The 22,050-nt window shown below is 44.4% G+C and overlaps 1 protein-coding gene across 1 annotated transcript in view; it reads right to left on the bottom strand.

Annotated features, from left to right (window-relative positions):
* Positions 1–15,734, bottom strand: part of jade2 (jade family PHD finger 2) — a gene marked incomplete at its 5' end in the record, with an annotated part of 117,238 nt that extends 101,504 nt beyond the window's left edge. Inside the window, 2 exons of the mRNA XM_079283303.1 lie at positions 10,925–11,010; positions 15,671–15,734. Coding sequence (XP_079139429.1) covers positions 10,925–11,010; positions 15,671–15,734 — 150 coding nt within the window. The remainder of the gene's footprint in view (positions 1–10,924; positions 11,011–15,670) is intronic.
* Between the last annotated feature and the right edge of the window lie 6,316 nt (positions 15,735–22,050).

The following is a 22,050-nucleotide window of genomic DNA, read 5'->3' as shown; positions in this document are numbered from 1 at the left end:
CGTTGCCGTGGTAACCAACGTCCGAAATCGAATGAGTCACGTTTATGTTCCTAAGAAATTCCAAACGGCGCATGAAACAAAGGAAAAGAAGCCCCCACGTTATTCATTATTCCTCAACATTAGTTATCATCAGACTGATAGCGCTGTTTGTGGGGTGTGTGTGTGTGTGTGCGTGTGTGTGTGTGTGTGTGTGTGTGTGTGTGTGTGTGTGCTGTCCATGGTGCTGAAACGCAGCGGAGGAGATCGATAGACCGACAGGGCAGTTGACAATTTGTTTAAAATAATCCTCTCTCATGGGACGATAATAGCAAAGTGAAGTACAAGATTAGTAAGTAATGACAGCTTGTTCTAGAATATTCGGGACAGCCCCAAAAAAAACCAATCAATCAAAATCGAATCATTTCTTTCTACCTGAAAGAACAAAACAATGTGTGCTTACGTAAGCTAGTACCAACCAATAATATCATGATATTCAAATTCTGAACCCACCCACTTTTGAGAGGTCCAATCAGATGTGAAGAATTTGATTCAATATATTCTGCTTCACTGTAAAACACGTCACAGTACAGAAGCTAAAGACGCGCTAGTTTCACTGAAGCAAAGACAGACATGGACACAGAGCCGCATGAGGAACCACTTTCCCCAACAAGGCTTCAGATCAGTAAACCAGCATGTGCTGAAATCACATAAAGAGGACACCAGACTGAATCTGGAATGCCCAAAAAGTACGATTTTAACATCTGACTCACCTCTCCTCAGCATCAATCACACAGGTATCGTGAGTCTAAGGTATATAAAAGCTCCCCAAAAGTGTCATAGAAATATATACATATGTACATAAATACAAGGACAAAATATGCGCTGAGGTAAGACAGACCTCACTGCACTTCTCAACCGTCTTCATGTTTGTTTCCTACTGCAACAGCAAACTGCTGTTTTTCTTTATCAGAGGGATACAGGTGTCTGAAAAATGGCCGCCTTATCTCCTATTTATTTCTCCTCTAAACCGAGTAGCACAGAGAGGGAGGAGAGCTTAGCGCAGGAAAAGGCAAAAGTATACATTTAACAGCAAAAGTATACATTTAACAGCAAAAGTATACATTTAACAGCAAAAGTATACATTTAACAGACGGACGGGATGAAAGGGGAAGAGAAAATGTTGTGCCAAAAGAGAGACGAGAGAACCAGAGAAGAAGGAGCAGAATCAAAAGTGCAAATTCAACTGGCGAGCATCTTTTCCTGATGTGCTTCCAGGAGAACACTTTCATTCTGGATCTTATGTTTCACCTCAAATTCATCTTCCCTTTAAGTCTGGAAAACTATAGTTGAATAGTGGAGGAGGAGACGCAATGGAAAAGTAAAGACAGATAAGGAAGAAAGGTACACTTTCAGTAAGGTTATCGAGAAGGCAAATATGCACCGAGACACTGTCTGGTACCAGCCAACAAACTGCCCAGGAGTGTAATCTGGACGGGATTAGCACACAGCAGATGTTCTAACAGTAAATATCCGTGACGCTTTTCATAACATGCTACTCTCACTGCGACAGCGCTTCAACCTTTAACCAGTTCATGAAAGCGTCTGCTGTTCAAAACACTTCTTTTTCAGGACTCATGTCGCGTAACTAAAGATGCTAACGACTCACGTGATTTGCAAGTCACGTGACTCGTTTGTCACTCGGTAGTGACGTGACTCGTTAGTAGGCAAGCCCCCGAAACTCGGTTCTAAACAGTAATCGGTTCCAGATGATTAAAGTATCGATAAGGCCAGGAGTTAACGGTTCTATCGGCTCTTTAGGAGTTACGGAGTGAGATGTCCTCGTCTCAAACGTCCTCTCTCTACTCTGACACACAAACAGTGACTCCGGCTCAGTACAGCATGAGACACACATCATGGCAGAGAGAAGAAGACGATCCGAAGTGTGACACGCCGTCCTGGACGCGTCTAAAAAGTGACACCAGAAGTGTACGTAGAGCGCCGTAGCTTTCGGCTCAGGGCCTCTGACCTAGTGTCGGTATTTGAGGAGTTGGGAGTCAGAATGTGTTTTATAGTTTTCATTTAAATGTATGAGCACTAGGAATCCACAGTGTTGCTAAATTTCTACTCAACAAGATCTCCAAAAGTATCAAATAAAACAAAAAACAGTTATTCTGTTCTTTAAAAGTATGGGAGGAGAAGGATTCTTGGATACATGAGTGAATGAATAATGTGATATCAAAACTTGAATAAGAGTCAATATAAAGGTTGCACAGTATTTCTGAAATACCCTTTTCATGACACAATTGGTTGCATAAATTATAAAGCTGAGAAGCAATTCAAAAGTATTTTGTCTTTTGTCTCTTTTTCACCATCGATGGAGTCTGACGCGGCTCAGAGGGCGGCTGGTCTTTTGTGCGAGCGCTGCAGAACAGGCACGCGAGAGCAGCGCCTGAAGAAAGCTCGCGACACGCGGCTGCTTCAGCTCGGGACGGGCGAGCGGGAAAGAGCAACGGTGAAGGGAGTCGCCGCTTTTATGCGGAAACATTAGCGCTCGCGAAACTGAATCGCTCGCGTCAACAGCCGCTACCGACTTGTCGCTTCTCGTATAACACGTAAGAAGGATTTGAAAAGAAAGTGAAAAGGATTTCCTCTTGCTCTCTTTCTCTTTCGTCCCCCCCTCTCCCGTCTCGGATCTGAAATGTCACATCCGTAGCTATTAGCCCGACTCCGTTCCGCCGAGCTCTGGGAAAGCACTCAGCCCACGATTCATGCCCCTCATTAGCGCGAGACGAGACAGTGAACAAGTGCTTTTGAGATGTTCTCTGAACGCAGGCTCCTCATCACGAGCCTCTGGTCTGAATGACGCGTGGAGCGAGGGAGCGAGGGAGCGAGGGCGCGCCCCCCCCCCTCCCCCTCCACGCCAAGGGCAGGCTGATTGCCAAGGCTTCGCTCAAAGGTCATGCAATTAAGCTTTGTTCCCGCTTTCAATAAGGATTCGACTGGCTGCGCTTCGCCCGTTTGAACAGATGTGATTTTTGGCCCGCAGCGAGCTAAAAACTCTGCCCTCCGTTCATGTTCACAATCACGTAATCAAAGACATTTGTGTAAGACGGAAGAATCCTTAAGAAGAAGGAGGAAAAAAACGAGTGAAAGGGCAGAATCGGTGCAGATTTCTCCACAAATTCAATTATCAATATTCAGAGCCGCACCGCAGCAGCTTCGAGGTTAAGTCAACTGAGCCAGAGGCTTCTTGGACTGGAGTCTGGAAAGAGAAAAAGCTCGTCTCCCGGAATGCCCTTGGGCAAGGCATTTAACCTCCCAACTGCTTCAATGGAGCTGCTAAATGGCCATATGTCGAAGACTGTAAATGCAGTGGGTAGCTCGCTCAGGATAGATCATGGAACAGCAGGAGTATTAGGCACAACATCGCGGAACAAGAGTATGTAAGTATTTATATATATATATATAAATACTGAATATATATATATATATATATATATATATTCAAAAGCACACACACACACACAATGTAATTCCAAATAAATATTCAAGCTTTTCACACAACTGGCTTGAACAAGGCATGTATAGCTCCCAGGTGTGAATGTGTGTAAAAATGATGAATATGAAGCGAGATGTTTCTGAGAGTGAGAGAGAGAAAACATGCCCAGAAAACCTTTCCCCTCAATAAAAAAAAACTAAAAAAAACTGGGTCACTGACAAGAAAAAGTCCGATGCAAATATGGTTCTCCGTATGGCGGGCTCAGGCAGATGATCTGGTGAAATGGCAAGCAAAGGCTGGGGGGGTATGTGACCTAGATTTGGAGAAGAAAAAAATCAAACAACTACATGATTAATGCCGCTTCGCATGCCTGCCTTCACTGTAACTCCGGTGTGTTGTCGGGGTTGAAGGGGGAATAAGGCAGTTGATTGAAATGGAAACATACCCGTGGAGTCTCAGCAGGTTCAATGAGCATGTGACAGATCTACAGCTTGTTTTACGCTGCACGGAGATCCAGACGGGCGGTACATCTGTCACACATGAAAAAAGATTTTGTCACCCGGTTTTTATAGGATTTTCTGAATTGCTGTGATGCACTACACTGCACCCATCCGGTGCCGTGTGCCGGCCAAAATAAACGGGAGAAGGAGTTGATCCGCAGAGTCTTACAATAACACAGCAACTCTTCTCAGCTGGCCTCCCACACTAACGCTAAGAGGCTCCGAGTTAGCTCTGTTAGCACCGTTAGCTGCTAGCTTCGGTGCTCGGGGAGGCAATCCCCCAATCAGAGATGTGGTCCGAATTTTGCAATTAAGCACCTTTAATCATAGTGGTGTTTTTTTGCTGAAGAGTCAATTATTGGGGGGAATAAAGAGCATGACTTATAACATGAGATCATTAAACAGAAGGAGCAGTTCTGCACTAAAGTCATACTTTCTTACCAGTGAGTTATTTTTGCACATTGTGCAGAAGTCTGAAGAAAGTTGCCTGAGCCATGAGAAGCAATCAATACGTTTTTGGCTGAGTTTGAAAGCAGCAGACAGCTTTTCCTTGTGGCTTCCTTTAGCATTGTGCAAGAACCATGATAATCATCAATCTTTTTTCATTCAATGTGAAACTACTTATGTCCCCAGAAAAACACCGTAAACTTTAATCAAAGCGAAGAGTTGCACAATGTCTCGATGCTTCCCGCTCCCACGCTGTCCTTGAGTCGATGTGCGTGCCGGGCAGCAGATGTAGAAGTGGCTGCCAAATCCTAATTTACACAAAACTTTTAGAATGAACACCAGAGCATCAATTAGGGAGACGGGTTGCCGACGTCAGGGAAGCGATGACGATGACACACACACATTGAACAGCGCGGGTACTGAATCCTGCACAGGTAAAACTTCAGAGCGACCACTTTGAAGTACAAAACAGGAAAGAAGTATAGGGCAAGAACAAGCTGTAGGAAAGTTGTTTTTGTGCAACAATTAATATTCACAGCATCTTTATCTCATGGTGGCACTTTTTTCCCTTTCTGTCGCACTCTTTCAGTAATCTCTCACTTCACCCTATACCTTCCTGCGACTGTATTCTATTGTCACAACATCCATAAAGGCGTTTCTATCTTTTCTTTTATTCCTCCCATGCCGTAGTTGCTTGCCATATTCACTTCTCTCGCAGTAGATTTCACAACCAGGTTCAGTATGCAGCCCTCTGATGTGCTTTCCCTCTTTCCGTCCTCTGTCAACATTTCAACGGCCATACTTTCTAAACAATGCGTTTCTTTTTTAGATTTCAGCACCTGTTAGGTGAGCAACGGGGCTAATCATGACAGCTCAATACACCGGCTGGAGGCTGTGTTGGCTGTGTGTGTGTGTGTGTGTGTGTCCATATGTTTATTTGCACTCATCTCCCGGCTGGCGGTGTGTCGACATGCAGGGCTCTCCGCCATCCGTCCAGGCTGCTCGTCCAATCACCGGGCTCGGCACGTGGAGCCAGAGAGACACTGCAACACCAACTCAGTGCATTCCTGTAGCTGAGAGTTGCCATGGAGTTTCACAGCTGTTTCTACCAGACCCTAGTGAGCTGCAACAGCTGCTAGCATGTTTGAATACACACACACACACACATGTATACATACACATGCTTGTATCTACACACGTGATGACTGAACTATTAATACGTGTGGAAGTTCAACAATCCGCCAGAGGATTAGAGCTTGTTGTGTCTTGCGAGGATGTTGGCGCGCTGCTGGGTTTACACAATAAAGGCCATCGCCTCTTTGACAGGGATCCACCTATAACATCTGCACATCTGGATACGTACACAGCTGCATTGGAACAATGAGTCCACGTTTAACATACAAGATGTTTAAAAACAAAAAAAACAAGACTGTTTCACAGAGCTAGAACACAAACACAGCTTCCATTCACATGATGGGTTTCGGTATCACTTTCAGGGTACCGGTGTTGTTACTGGCATCGTCCTTCCATCGACCCCCTCTCCTTCACACTATCTGCTCAGATCGTTGTGGATACAGTCACATATACTGTACTTACTGCATGCACACTCGACTTCCCCCTTCACACACATAAACACACTCGTATGTACGTCAATATCACGATGATAATGATGATATACACTGAGAGTTTCACCCCTGAACAGCCATCATCTTTTTGGCAGCCCCCATCAATACCACTTCCTTTCTTGCACGGTGCAATGTTCAACAGCCTCTTCTGCACCGTGGTAACAGTCAAGTCTGCTCAGAGCTTCGCTGATTAGCCTTTATCAAGTCATCATCCCTGCAGCACACCACTGCCAGAACAAGGAAAGTACCATGCGTAAAAACTAAAGATCCAAAACTAAGACACAGTCATTGGGGCAAACAAAGCAAATACACAACCTGTGAGGAAGACAGTAACTAACAGGCCCCAAAGAAAGACCCTCGTACCAAAAGTCTAATGAATGAAGTCCATAAACAGTCGCTCAGTGCCGTTGCTCGGCTCTTAACACCGACTCACTCCACGTCCCAGTTGTGAATATGAGATCTTGTACAAACTCGACATATTGCAAGTCACGGCTTTTTGCTAAATTGCCAAGCTGTAAATTGCAAACTGAGTAATGACAAACAAATTAAAACAAAATGCATTTAGCTTGTGACATTATCCCAGAAGACTATAGCTGATCCTTAGACCTTGATTATTACCCATTTGGCAACAAGATTAACTCTTCATGAATCTCCGTTCTGGATTCTGTTCTTACAATATTAACCACTTTTAAAAGAGTTTTCCAACGAGAACGTTGAGATTTGATAAAACTGTCGGAATAATTTGGTTCCCCATATTGCATCATCCACGCCAATATGCTCATCATTATTTCATCTAAAGTGTATTACATATACTTTAGATCAGATTGGGAGACACGTTATCAAGTGTGGTTGTGCAGACCAAAGTGAAAATCCCATACTCATTTAATCAAATGCTCCAAATCCGCCCAGCAACAGGTGATGCTTTAAAAAATGTTAAGCAACTAACAGAAAAAGCTGAAAAAAATTATCAAATATATTTTAAAAAAAACATCTAAAAAAAGAAAATCCCCATCAACACACATCATGAACAAACATGTAGAACTTCTGGCATCTCCATATGTATGACCTGATGACTGGACTGATTTTCAGACTCAAAACAAGCAGACAGAAAAAGAGCCACATGAAAGCATTTGAATACGGACATTCCCCTGACCCGGTGTGCGGTACAACATTTCAATACCACACGGCTGGAAGAAACCCCCAGAGTGCAAAGTGTGTGTGTATTCATGTTTCCGCCTCGTGTGTCAGGCACCCTCTCACAAATATGTGTGTGTGTGTTGCAGTGTTTTGACAACTGTCACCCAATCCCCCGGGGGAAGGAAGGGGGATTTCTCTGCAGACGGGAAGCTCTGCTTTTGTCAGAAGGACTGAAGCCGAGACCTTCTGAAGAAAGAGTTCTCACTCAAACTGTTGACTCAGTTTTAAAAAAAAGGTTTTTGTTGTCTAAGTCATTGCATGAAGGCACAAATGTGTTTTTCTTGTGCTCTAACCATTAACCACAAGACCAAATATGTGCCCTCTATGTGCGTACTTTACGTCATAACGACTTCCTGTTTGTCTTTAAAATGTTCAGAATCCTCAATCTCTGCCCGGAGATAAAAACAGCTATCCAGAAAAAAGAAGGAAGCGCTTGACTGTGTGCTCCTTCCACCCAGTAAAGATCTCGAAACCACTTCTAAGAAAAGTCAGCGCTGCAGCGAAAGACTCAGCGAGGCGCAAATATAGTCGGCTCATTTTTAGAAAAGAGCTACGTTTACACATTACAACCGGTGTTTACCATTCGCCACACCTCCTTGGACCGATCAGTCCGTCGTTGAACCACTGTTCAATCTTCTTTCCAGTAAGGATGCGCTGAAAAGGCACAGAAATAACTCCCTTTCTGCAACTTGTTTTTAATTTTTGTTGATCATTATAAAAAGCAGTTCGGTTCAGTTATGTCCGGCTGCCACCATCAACCATCAACACAAACACAACATAAACACAGCCAACAAACTCCATACCAGCTTCTTATTCACATTGGCATTTGTGTTATATATATATATATATATATATATATATATATATATGTCATGTATTACATTGAAACCAGTGTTTCAATGAACATAATGGACTGTACCGGAAATGCTGCATCATGTGCTAACGGGCTTTTTCTACCAATGAAACTTGAACTAGTTCAACACCAAATGTAAATGTGACATTCGATGCTGGTTGGTGGTTTCTCTGATCTATATCAGCCCGATGGATCTCTGGGACACAGCGACCATACTTGTCCAAGACAAGCACATCAAAGCACTGACACAGTGAGAGGGGTGTGGTGGCGTTTTCAATAGGCGTGTCTAGATGTGCTCATTATTTTCAGAAAAAGAGTCGACGTCACGCTGACGCTGAGACAACCCACTCCTCTTTAAAATCCCCTTTTCTGTTTGTGCTTCCGCATTGTATGTAAAGCAGCAAAACCCAAACAGTGACAGTGCTGGAGTGGTTCTCCGCAGACACAGAAGCTGACAAGAGAAACTAATGAGGATGAGGAACTTGACCTCGAGTGTTTGCTTGAGTATTGTTAGTAAAGGGGGGGGGCATGTCACTTGATCCGGGTCGTGACCGTTGGCATGTTAAACACACAGCAAGTTGTTGCCGTGGCCTCGGGACACTGACGGCATTCAGCAACGCCTCCTGGTTGGAGTGCGGACATGCAACCCGAATTTAACTCGACTCAAAATAAAGTTGTTGCTTTAGAAATAGGAGCAGTTACCCAGTTATCATACAAATGGAGTAATGGCATTAACTACACATGTAGTCAAATGTTAACTAGTTAAGTCTGCGAGAGCAGTTAATGTCCAAGAAAGCTATAATTTACTGTATGCCTCGAAAAATATCCCTTTTTAAACTTTTTACTTTTTGTTGATCATTTGTTTAAAGTTTCCAGAATTAAACTCAATGATCAGATGAACTAATTAATTCAATTAAACTCAATCTCTTGCTTTGGATTAAGAAAACCAGACAGTGAGATTCTCGAAAATGTCATTTTTCTTCTGCACCATTGACTGAACAAAGTCCAACTCAATGTAATTAGATCGTGAGCGGCACTTTTATACCTACAATTTACTTGCGTTGCAATTTCATTTTGCCAGCTTGAATCTCAAACTCAAGTTTTTCATGATTCCTCCGTATTGTATGATATGTATAATGTGTATTAATCTGGACAAAATGTCATTCCCATTCCAGGGCTGAGGTGCAAAAACCAGCCTAACATGGGGCAACACATCAACACCGACAAAAGAATCAACAAGTAGATAGAAAGACAGTATGGTATATATATATATATATATAATAAACTCTCCAGCAGCACCAAGACAAACGGCAGCACACCTTTCACACCCGACAAGTTAAGCTTTCTCTCACATCAGCTCGGATTCATATTCTCGACTTCGCACTGACACTTTGACAGAAGTCCGCCTCCCTTTGTCTTTGTTCAACCTCACCCGTCACTTACGGCTGACGGCCCCAAAAAAAAAAAAAATGACAGTCAAACATCGTGTTTTTTTTTTTTTTTAAACGAACAGAGCAGCGTGCCCCGGAGCAAGGCGAGGAGGCGGCGTTCCTGAAAGGGAACGCGGCCCCTGGCTCTTCAGCTCAGGCCCGCGTTCACAGCAGAGAGCTACAGCGGTAATTACTGAGCGACTGATTGCTGACAGGACCTTCCAACAGCCTGTGGTTAACTGGATGGAGCTGAGGGGGAGGAAGCTTCAAATGCACAGGCATGACAGACGCTCTGCTGATGACTTGTACTTCGGGGTGGTTCGGGGGCACCGCATGCCATTTTGCTCTTTTCATTCTCCTTTCAAAAGTTACACAAGAGAAACATTTGCACACTTAAACTTTGATCGGTTTTTGACATTTCTTTTGGGAGGAAGGACGAGGAGAAAAGAGAGCGGAGGCGAGAGCGCATTACCCTCTTAAAAACGGTATTAACTCATTTAGCAAAAAATAAACGTGGCTTTAAGGGCTCCATTGAGCATCTTTAGAATTTGAGAAGTGCCATCAGAGGTGGTTATACCTCCTCTCCTGTACTAAAAAAAAATGCTCCCCTGCTAATTTTTTAAGAGCCGATGTAATTCGTTCCAAATGGCTAGATGGTTATTTCTGGAGTGAAACTCTTCAAACAGAAAGAGACGAGTTCTCCTGAAGCAGATTTGAACCCACTTCACTGACGGAGTGGGAGGAATGTGTGATTTTGGCCGGCAGATCATTGCCACAACTGGTCCACTGCGCCGTTTTCCCAACCGGACGATGCCGGCTCCTTCCTCGGGGTGGTCATTTGAGAGCCCTTGGGATCGTTCATCGCGACCGTGTGGATGTTTCTACCTGGTAGTTAAGGTGAATAAAAATAACCTGGAGCCTTGTAGACCAGCTGCTATAACAAAAGATCATCTGTGTCTATATGGATCATCAATTGGTATCGGCAACAAAAAAGCGTGAAAGGGGGAATCTCCAAACGTTATATTTGCTCCACTTTTTCCCTTTTTCGCTGATCCAATCCGTGACACATTACAGCAATCAGCTCTGCACAAGAAACGACCCAGCAGCGATTCTGCCACTCGAGCTTGTCCAGAAACCAAACGCGGGCTCTGAATTCAGGCTTTGCATTCGCCGCTGGCTCGTACAAAAAGCTGCAGATCAAGCCAGCGAGCGGCAACCCCAACAACCAGACACAATGCTGGAATGTGACCATTCACGACAACCCAGCCAAGCCACGACAAATAACAGACAGCGAGTGGAGCGGAGCAAAACCGTGAGCTTGTAGCGGCCAAAGAGATTCTGTGTTTCATTCACTACATGTTTGTGCACCGGACCGAGCTGCCGCACCAACGTACCTCTGATGGCCTCTTGTGCTGGTGGCGGACCCATGTGCTGCTGGTGCCCGTATTCTTGGATGACCTGGACCACGACGTCACGTGACCTGCGGAAATAAAAGAAATACATATGTGTGTATATAAAACCATGCTCAGAGTATTGGAGATGAATGAACATCTTTTTCACTAAATACTCAAGAAGTGCTCTTTTGAGAACCAGAGGAGAAAAAAAACGCTTTTCTTGTGGGCAAATTAGCACAGCTTGTGACAAAGTTGTAAAAGAGAAAGTGTTTACTCATCTGGAGCAGAACATAGACGAACATAGACACACTTAATCTGTCTTTGATTTGTCAAGAATGTGCATTCACGAGTTTGAACGTTGATTTAAAGTGTGTGTGTGTGTGTGTGTGTGGGGGGGGGTGTCTCTGGCTGCAGGCTTCATGATCACAGCGTGCCTTCAAACTCACGATAAAGAAACTTTACTGTCCCACTGGAGAACAAATTTCTCCAGAGAGGGTTTACAATACGAATGCAATAAAAACACGGCAACGTCAACCTTCAAGGGAATCCGTTACTTACGAGAGCGGAAACGTTGCTCATCAGCGTAAAAACAAGTTCTTAAATGAGCATGTGATGCGAGTTCGAGGCCTTTGTGATTTACACCGATGAAGGCGTTTAAAAGAAAGCGGCCGAACTAAGAAACCTGTTTCCGACGCCCGTGGCTGCACTACCACTGAGTCAGGCCCTTGAATTGAAGCAGACCGATGATGATCTATTAAGAGGTTTAACAAGTAATGACAGTATATATAGCATCTTGTTAAGCAGTTAGTCCACTGTGGTCCTTTACAACCTCATTAATACACAACTTAATGCCAATTAACCAGCCGCTGGAGCCAATATCCCACCCACCGCTTCAATCTGCTGCCCTGCGTGCGTGCGTGTGTGTGTTTTCCGTGCGCCAAATGTATGCGAACAGAAGAGTGTGTGTAATTTCATTGAAGCTGGTTTTTTGTCTACATTGTTGTTGAAATCACGAAACTACTGCAACAGATATAAAGCCGAGAGCTCATTTTCATCTGTGCGCCGCGAAGAAGGCTGTCATTAAAAAACTGCATCACATTGGCAATTAAATTACATCACACTGGCATAATGGAAAACACAGATTCGCCAATACTGTGTAATATAGCACATTGTGACCGTGTCTGTAAGCGCGCGCTCGCGGCGTGTGTGTGTGTGTGTGTGTGTGTGTGTGTGTGTGTGTGTGTGTGTTTCTGCCGCCTCCCACTCAACATATTTCCCTCTCCACCACAGCAGTGTTGCCACCGTGCTAATTTTACTTGTGACGTCTAAACAACTAACAGCGCCCGGGGCAGAGCTGCTGTCAGGCTCGTCTCTTCAAAATTACAGACTCCCTCTCCGTACACACACACACACACACACACACACACACACACACACACACACACACACACACACATAATTCACATATACACATGTATACTGCATATAGAGCTGCGAACACATCCACGTATTTGCCACATATGCAAAGCCGTAGTCACACACACACACACAGCTATTCCCACCATCACACACACATCTTGCTCGCATCGACTCTTGTGCGTCTAACTGTCGGTGTTGCACAGTTTCACGAGACACACAAACACACTTTCACTGCCACAGCATGACAAGAAATATGGAGCGAATTGATTTTTCGCTAAGCCACGCCCCCTGCTGCTACTGCGTCCAGCTGTCAGAGCTGCGTTACCATGGAGCCCACACTGTCACGAACTGCACTCGCTGAAGAAACGTCTCGTTTTGTGCTAATGTCAGCTCGACAGGCTTTTGAACAGAAAAGTAACATTTTAAGAAACGTATATCTCTCCGTCCAACCTCTCCGAGTAACGAGTTTCACTATTACACAACAAATCCACCAAACGTCTGATAATGAAGACAATCTGAAACCGTTGCATGAGAGTCAATGGAGCAGAGCCGGATGTGTGCTTCTGTGGAGCCTTTATGGTCTTTAACCTTTTGAAGTAAACTGGGACACAGCGACCATACTTGTCCAAGACAAGCACATCAAAACACTGACACAGTGAGAGGGGGTGTGGTGGCGTTTTAAAGAGGCGTGTCTAGACGTGCTCATTGTTTTCATCATTTAACATGTTTTCATTTCAACACACTTGTGGGAGATTTTTAGACAGCAGCCAAACAGAGTCATCATGGATCTGTATATGGGAATATAACCAGTGACACTATGTGCCAATCTGCAAGACATTTCTGAGTGAACTTAAGCATCTGCACTCCACTAGTGTGTGTGTGTGTGTGGGTGTATGTGTGTGTGTGTTACAGCCACACGCCCCACGATGCAGCTGCACCGCATCATCACAGTGTGGCCAAACGAGCCTCGGCGCAGGAGGAGGTGACCATCATGGCCGCGTGTTAATTAAAAGCCCCGCTTGGTGCGCGGCAGGCAAAATGATCATGGGGCATCCTTCAATTAGAAACCTGATAACCTCCAGTCAGCACATGCAGCTGGAGCCCTCGCTGCACTGGGCCGGGGGGAAGCTAACGGCTAACGGCTAATTACAAAGCGCAGGGTACGGCCTTCGCCGCAGGGTGGCTGTTAAGCCTGCTGTAAAAAGGGATTCATACATGCAGACCTGTGACCACAGTTCAACCCGTACGAGGTCACTTCAACAGTAAAAAACCGTTCCCTGTTCAAGTGTGAATCACTACATTTCCCAGAATTCCTCCTCAGATTTTAAATGAGTTATTTTAACAGCGTAGGAAAGCACATTGCCATCGCCAGACTTTGTACTGTGCTGATGGCTTGAATTCAAGTCAGCTGCTGTGATTGTAATGAGACACTCGTTACAGAAAATGAGCCGACGACAGACACAACTTTTTCTTTTTTTTATATTTTGGGTAGTCAGCCAAAACTCTGGGGCTTGGTCGCTCCCTTAATAAGTTTAGGTTTGGTTTCTTATGTTACCCGGGCAAAAACAAAGCCTATTAAAGTAGTGAAATAATACCTTCATCGGTTCAGCAGGGCCGTTAGGGAGACACGAAACCAAAAGTGTGTTTTCAAACTCACTATTTTTCTCTGTCTATGCTGGTGTGACGGTGTAGCCGAACAAATATGTGTGCTTGTTATTGTAAGATGCATATCAGAAATGCCAAGAATTAGTCATGTAACTGCCAAAAAAGCCAAGAACGACATTTAAAATGGAAATAAAATGACTCAGTCCTCTTATTTTATGGACAGTAACCGGCTGCGAGAGCCAAGTGTGCTTGTGTAACACAGTACCACTGTTCAAAGACTATTTATTATGTTTTCCAGCAGAAGCTGCCAGTGTCAGACTGGCCAGATGTTCCCGTCATCATGCAGTGTATCTCTGCATGGCGCTCTGTCTCATACGCTGTTTATAAAGCCATATCCAGCCCACAAAACTCTGCATACAGACTTTATATCCAGTCGATTGTGTGTGTCAGTGGTCACATGACTCTATCTATCAAACTGCATCCATCATCTACAATCCGTCCATCAGTCACAGCCTATTAACCACATGTGATGACAGCACATTACTGATCTACTGAGGAAATGTGAGATGCAGGTTTGATTGAATGGAGGTAAATGCAGCGAAACACAAAGTTTAACGAACACAAATCACAACCCCCTCGACTCCTGTTTGTTGGAGTTGTAATGTTCGTTCATGATTATTGCAAAGCCTTTCTAAGAATCTGTTTTTGGTTACATGTAGGCCAGTGTTTCTATTAACCCTTTGAACCCCGAGCAGTTTTGGGGCGTTTTTTGCTCCCGTCACATTTTTCTCTTTTCTCTTTGATTTCCACTGCGATAAGTTAAGTCCTGCTCCTCTATGGAAATCATGGCTACAAGTAGAGAGAACTCAAAAATGTCTTTTGACAAGTTACAACGCCATGAAGCCCAAAAAAAGAGAAAGAAACGCAAGTTAAAGTTATAATTTACAAAAAATAGAAAACAATGGAATCTATATATTCAACATTTGTGTTGCCAATGTTTCAGTTCAGTCAAAGTTTCACAGATTTTTTGTCACGTGACTGTCGGTCTCAGCCGAGTCAATCATGGCTTCTTAGTTGCGCTGAAGAGCGCAGAATTTTGTGTTTTTTACAGGATCTGGTTTCTTCAAACAGTTTATCCAGGGCAAGATTTAAAATGAGACATTTACAATAAAATGTTTTTGAAGAAATATCACATTTGTATGCTTTAGTTTTGCGTTTGTCGCGCACGATGTGTTCAAGGACTTTCGGAAAGTTTTTTTTTTTACAGCTTCTGGCAATGAAGTTACAGCAACTGTTTAAAGAAAACATGCTTTCCAATCCCGCAGGTGGGTTTTGGGGTTGAGAGGGTTCATGTTTTTTGTGTCTGATGTAAGTAGAAGATATCATCTACGCTATCTTTAAAACATGTTTTCCGCTGTAAAACATGGGCTTCATACTTCATCGAACTTGATGGCTGCTTGGGCGATCAATTCATATTTCTATTGGAGCCGTGTTAAAAAAAAAAAAGGAGATACGTAAGTGAGACAGAGAGGAAAGTCTGTGTGGGGAGTGAATATGAGAAACACCCTGCGGGAAGTTGACTAAAACCAGGCAGCTCAACGTACAACAGCACAAGAACTCACTTTTTTGGCACTTCCAGGTTTCTTACTCCCTCACACACACACACACACACACACACACACACACACACACACTCTCCATCCCTGACTCTCTCCAACTTACTGTCGGTGGTGTCGGAGTCGTTGCTGCTCGTGGAGTATTTTCTCCTCTTCTTTTCGCTCTCCATCTGTCAGGGTGGCACGGACGGAGGGGGGGGAGGGAGGGGGGGAGGGAGGGGGGGAGGGAGGGGGGGCGACCAACAGAGGGAGAGAGGGGGAGAAAAATGACGAGTGAGAAGATGTTCACCATGAAAACACACTTGTTCATGAAATAACGCGGAGCCTCCAGCCGGCGGCCTGCCACAATAAACCGACTTCATCAGCGTTACACATCGACGCTTTCAGGAACTTCACAGCGATTGTGAGTTGTTCTGCTTCTTCACACACAGTGGGAGTCCTCGCGCATGCCGACCGTGAACTCATCCTGCATTCGTGCTGTATTCAGCGGGAGCTGTTGCACAAGTCCCCCTTTCATGCATGTGCTTTCACACGGAGGGTACTTCTTTCTTCCTTATAATAGAGAGGAAACCAGCTTAAACCAGGACACCTTTTGAAGCGTTAAGCAGCAGAGGACGGTGGTTCTTGGTGGAAGAAAAAGCTCTACAGTGTGATGAGAACATCTCTATTTAACGACCTCATGCGATCCAGCTTCCACAGGTTACAGTGACACAATATGTCCGATTGTACGCGACCAAAACTTTCTTTTATCTTTTGCAGGAGATTAGAAAGAAAGGAAATGCATTCAACAAGTTTGTTCGACCTCAAGGATACACAGAGAAGTGTTTTTGGTGAGTAGCAATTAATGTAAACTTAACTTTCGAGGAAATAAAACGACAAATTCAGCAACATTACAAAATATTTCAGTCACAAAGCGTCTATGAATGAGCCTCCAACAGGGAGCAACACACTTCACTCTTTAAACAAGTGTCATGTGTTCAATCCACAAGTGTAAAGAGAAGGCAATTTAAATTCACAAGTCAAAACACACTTTATTTGTTCTCCTGATTCCACGTTTTTTTCTGACACTTGTGAGTCTCACTTCAGAGCTGCAGAGGACGATGTGAGAGGAGGGGGGGGGGGCTTATAGGACATCTACTGTAATTAGCAGACAGACACTAGAGGTTGAACTCAATGGTCCGTCGAGGCAGAAGAGAGGACGACAGAGATGCTAAGACCAGACAAATAAAGACAAAGTCACAGGCAAGAGGAGAATAAATAAATCAGGAATAAATCAAACAAAAAGCTTTCAACAACAAAAATTCAGGTGGAAAAAATGTATCCTGCAAAAGCTTAAATAGAACTCATTAAATTATCCAGCAACACGCTCAGGTGTTAGAAGCAAGAGGTTTAGATTCCGTAAGAAAGACCAAGTTAGATGCAACAACAGTGGGAGAGAGAAATCAGACAGACAGATTGGGGGCACCAATAATTGCAGTTGCTATTGTCATTATTACGAGTAACAGTTTCAGCCTGTTGTCTTTTGTTGTTGTTGTTGTTGTTGTCAGATCCAGACACAGACAGGTACCCAATTACAGGGATACGTCTGAATAAATAAGTGCTGCAGCCTGGTCTCATCCAGCATTCGAAGCTAAAGTCATTTGTAAATATCCCAGAAAATCATTTTGTACGTGATCACGATCGAGAAAGTATAAAGACCGCAGAAGCCCACAAAGGGCGGGAGGTGGATGGGTCCGACATACAGCCATCTGTTCGCCAGGAGAATGCTGATCGGGCGTGAAATGAGAAATCCACGTTGACTTATGTGTCACGTAACTTGTGTACTTCAGTATTTCAACCCAAACGACGTTCTCTCCTGAAAGCTAACTCAGTCTTTCATGTGAAGACGGAAGTGTATTTTGAAAAGAACCTTTGACCCCCATGCAGCACAACGGACTGACCTTTGACCCCATGCAGCACAACGGACTGACCTTTGACCCCATGCAGCACAACGGACTGACCTTTGACCCCATGCAGCACAACGGACTGACCTTTGACAAGTCGACAAGGCAAATATCGGCCGATGCCGATGTTCGGTCGATAAATCGGTGCATCCTTATGCGCTACATAACAAATAACAATACAAACAACAACACTGCAGAACAACGTAATCCTTAACAATGTTTAAGTCAAGCATTGTGTCGTCTTACAGTCTAAGATTACACAGTACTGATCTGTGATCCGCCAGAGGCGTTGAAGAGTATCCGATGGTCACCTTGTTAATACGGCGCTTTATTGAGATTCAAGGATTAAATAAATCCGACTCGCACAAACTCAGGTTTGTAACAAAAGTGTCCCTGACGAGGATGAAAGCAAAAAAAAACGACACATCAAGGAGGCGAAGGAAACACCCTGAAGACGTCTCTAATCTCGTGCGCCGGTCGCTTGATGGTCAAAAGGAAGAAAATACATCGAGTGCCGCTCAGAGGAAAAAGGAAGGGCCATGGGTCAAGAGAGTCTGAAAGAGAGGGAAATTAAGCAAAAAGAGAGCAGCAGACACAGTCAAGGAGGCAAGGAGTTAGTGTTCCGCTAGAGCGAGGCAGGAGGGCCAGGAGGAGGAGGAGGAGGAGGAGGGTTACAACCGTCAGAGTGGGGGGAACGGAGATTTATGTGGTCGTAAAAACTGGGCTGTTCCCTCGTATACGGGGCTCTTCCTACCCTCCCCGCCTGCCCTGCGCACACTTAGCTTCTCTGACATTTATGCTGACAGAAAAACGCAGCGCTTCTTCACTGCCTCTGGTTCCATCCTCCCCCCCACCTTCCCATCTTCCCTTCCTTACAATAACAGGGACACGGGGAGTCTGGGGAGCGAGGTTAAGTACATTATTGACTTCCACCCCCACCCCGCAATCCGTCTAGTGTGGAAGTTTGAGTCTGTTCCACAGCGAGGAGGCCAGAGCACGTGTCCGGCTGCTTTGTACAGTCGACACGCTGCAACAATAAATCTACCAAAACTGGTTTACAATTAACAGGACTTTAATCCCACTGATGCAAGTACGATTACAGTTACACAATGGAGTAATTACTCCTATGAAATATTACAATATTAACCCACTTTGGAAAAAACGACCTCTGGTCCCAGGACACAGCCGTCCCAGGCAACCACACGCTAAAAAGAGGCAGAAAAACACTTTCTATCTCCCGCCCTCATATCCGTTCGCAACACCTCCTCTTCCGTTTATCCCAATTCCTATTGGCTAACTTCCAGGAGTGTATTCGCCTGTCTGCCTTTCTGTCCCTGAGTTTAATAACACATTCAATGACTGTCAGTTATTGTTTAATCCCTCTATGATAAACATTCAGTATAAATGTTAAACTTCTGCAACTTTGGCAAAAGCTTCATGTCTCAAATTCTACTTCTAGCTGCTTATCCTACAACACTTTATGCTTATCTTAATTATGCATTTCCAAAACACTTATGATTATGACTAATTATGAATTCTTAAATATGAATCATTGAACACTTTTATTATAGCTGCTAAACACAGTTCTATGCTCAAATTTCTTACACTAGCTCGACCTCGTCTTCCTGCCTTTGAGGAGAGTGGTTAAGTACATCATTGACTTCCTCCAGCTACGTCTGTCTGACTTCAAGTCTGCATGCTTGGATCCGTCTCAGGGTTTCCCCCCTCGAACTCTCCGGCGACCCACTGAAACCACACTCGGGGTACCAGAGTCGTTGTTGTTGTTGTTGTTGTTTTTATCTATAAAAAGCAGCTCAGTCATTTCGTCTTCTTTTTTCTGACCACCCAAAGGAAAATGTGAAGCGGTGAAATATTTTCGAGGATCTATTCATTCCACGAAGCCTTCTGAATGACTCGCTTTACAAGTTGTTTGACGCATTTACAAGAAGAGGGCATTCAACGGGCTAAACCAAACACAGGAGGATTAAATGCAACTTCAAATTTCCTCGGAACTTCATTTAACCGAGCGAAAAAAAAAAAGAAACGGACAATTTTGAGCAGAATTATTTACTCAGGTGTTTCCCACATATTTGATAGCCGTCCCTGTGGGTTATTTCTTGTGATTAGTTTAACTTAGCTGGGCTCCATCCATCAGCATGATGGCTTTGATTTGCCGCACTACATATAAGAAACTCCTCCACCGTTTCTAAATGGAAAGGTCAGGTTATGAAAAGCATTCATCATGAGCCGGGAGGCATTCCAAAGCTTCCAGAACGCCATAAAAACGAATGTTTCAGCTTGTGAGACGAGCCAGGTTCAGCAATTGGAGCTACGCTAGTCCCACTGCAGCACCGAGGGTGGAACGCACTTCTTTCCTCCCATTACCCATAAACACAGCAACCCGGGGGTTCAATTCCCAGCTGCAGTGCTTCCAGAATGGCAAAGGAACTCAAAATGCACCTGACAGAGCTGGCGGGGGGGGGGGGCTCCCAGAAGATGTCATAGACTAACAGTCAGGGGAAGTACAAGAGCTCTTTTTGACACGTCGCAGGAAGAGAAACTGCCAGAGTGGGAGAAACACAGGGGTGGATAATAAAATTCATGATGGCTGAATTTCATAAACCTCCACAAACGAATATACCGTGTGTTGCGTGCAGGTGTGGCAGAGAAGCACACGCCATCTTTTAAAGACTGTCAGATCAAAGACTGCAATATATTTAGCTTTAAACATCTCACTAACCAAGGTTCAGGTGCGTTGGAGGTTAGTTGGTCAGTTTTGCATTTTGATATTCTTTGGACAAAAAATTATTGTCTTAAGTTCAAGATTCCCCGACTTCTTTCTGTTCACCTTTCTGCTTCAAAACTGCTCTGTAGACACTTTTTTCATGCCAATTATTTCACAACAGGTTTTGGATTTAACAGATAGTTGACACTTCAGTTTGGAATTCATTTTGTTTTTAAAAAGCTGACATTTGGTTAGCTGACAACGCTAACCATCCGCTGCTTGGTTAAGTGCAAAGAAATCCAGAAACGAATCCCCTGTTGTGTGAAGACAGCCTCAGCGAATCGTCCTGTAATTTAGAGGCTTTTTCATGTAACAGCAGCAATTGGACAATAATTTAGCCAAGTCCGTCCCAGTTTTTTCTTTTGGTTCCACTTTCTGTGTTTCAGCTGTAAAAAAACAGAAGTGTCTTTGAGGACACCCGTCATGATAAAAGCACTACTTCCAAGCAGTAGCCAAACCCTTGCTTTGATTGTATGGCTCCTCAGAGGGGAGGATTGGACGGGATTATAATGATTTCCTCTCAGCGCTGCGACGTTTCTCCTGCTGCCTCTTTCCTCGCTGTATTGACCAGAGTGAGGAGCCATCGCAAGACCAATTTTGGCTGCTGAAGTTGTTTAGTCTACGGGCAGAAAACAATGACTTAAATGTACTATCTCACTGTGTAATCGTCAAAAAAAAGGATTACCGGTAATTGTGTTTCAATTGCATTCACCGGCTTTATTGACTTTTATTCGATTTACGCTGACTAAACTGATTTAGGCAACGTCTCCATTTTAGCCATTTACTGGCTGCTGGTATCTTTGGAAGGGTTCGGTGTCTCTGTCACATGGAGCTGTCATGGGGGGGGGGGGGTGAACCTGGGATTGTAAACTGACAGGACAGTCTCTTTAACCTCTTGTTCTGGTGGCAGCCCAGTATTTATGAATGCGTATGTAAAAGGGGGGAAACCGCTGACCCGTTAAAGTGAAAGAACTGATGGTAATTGGAAATGTCACCGTATCCCCGCTCGCATCGCCCGAGGCCGACTGACAACTCTGCAACTGCCAAGAAAAGTTAATTTTCTCCCTCCACCTGATATCCTCCTTTTTCCCGCCACTCTATCTCTCATCCTCAGCTTCCATGTCTACTCTCCGTCTCCCTTTCTCTCTCGCACATACGGACCACACTGCCTCAATCAGTCCAGTGAACCAGAGCCCAGACTGTAGATTGAGATATTTCCTGTTCTCTGGGGAGACGGGAGTGGATGAAGGAGAAAAAAGGGGGGGGGGGAGACGGGAAAGACCCACAAAATGTACAACTTCATCTCAATCAGTCCAGTGAACCAGACTCCAGGTCTGCACCGGGTTACTTCCTGAACACAAAAGGCGGAAAAGACAAAAGACCAAAAGAAACACGGGGACACGGAGAAACAGTCTGTGACAATGTGTCTGCTGTCCTTCCAAACAGCTTTCACAGATGGTTGCAGGAATTGCGTGCTTCTATGTGTGTGTGTGTGTGTGTGTGTGTGTGTGTGTGTGTGTGTGTGTGTGTGTGTGTGTGTGTGTGTTAAACTGCCTTGTCATAGCATTGGTTCTTGTTGCATCATGATCCCATGCTGCACCAGCACTGTCTAAACCTGCACTTTGTCAGAGTTGGAGCAGGACAATAGCTGGAGGCAACCAGCTGTCAGAGGCAATGCAACCGTGTTGTACGACCGAGGGAACACCGTCAAACGGAAAGAAATGCAAGCTTATTGTGAAATAATGTGCTTCTGGTTTG

The sequence above is a fragment of the Melanostigma gelatinosum genome (assembly GCF_949748355.1).
Source record: "Melanostigma gelatinosum genome assembly, chromosome: 14".
Classification (NCBI taxonomy): Eukaryota; Metazoa; Chordata; class Actinopteri; order Perciformes; family Zoarcidae; genus Melanostigma; species Melanostigma gelatinosum.
The sequence above is the reverse complement of the archived record's forward strand: the minus strand, read 5'-3'. Positions and strand labels throughout refer to the sequence as shown.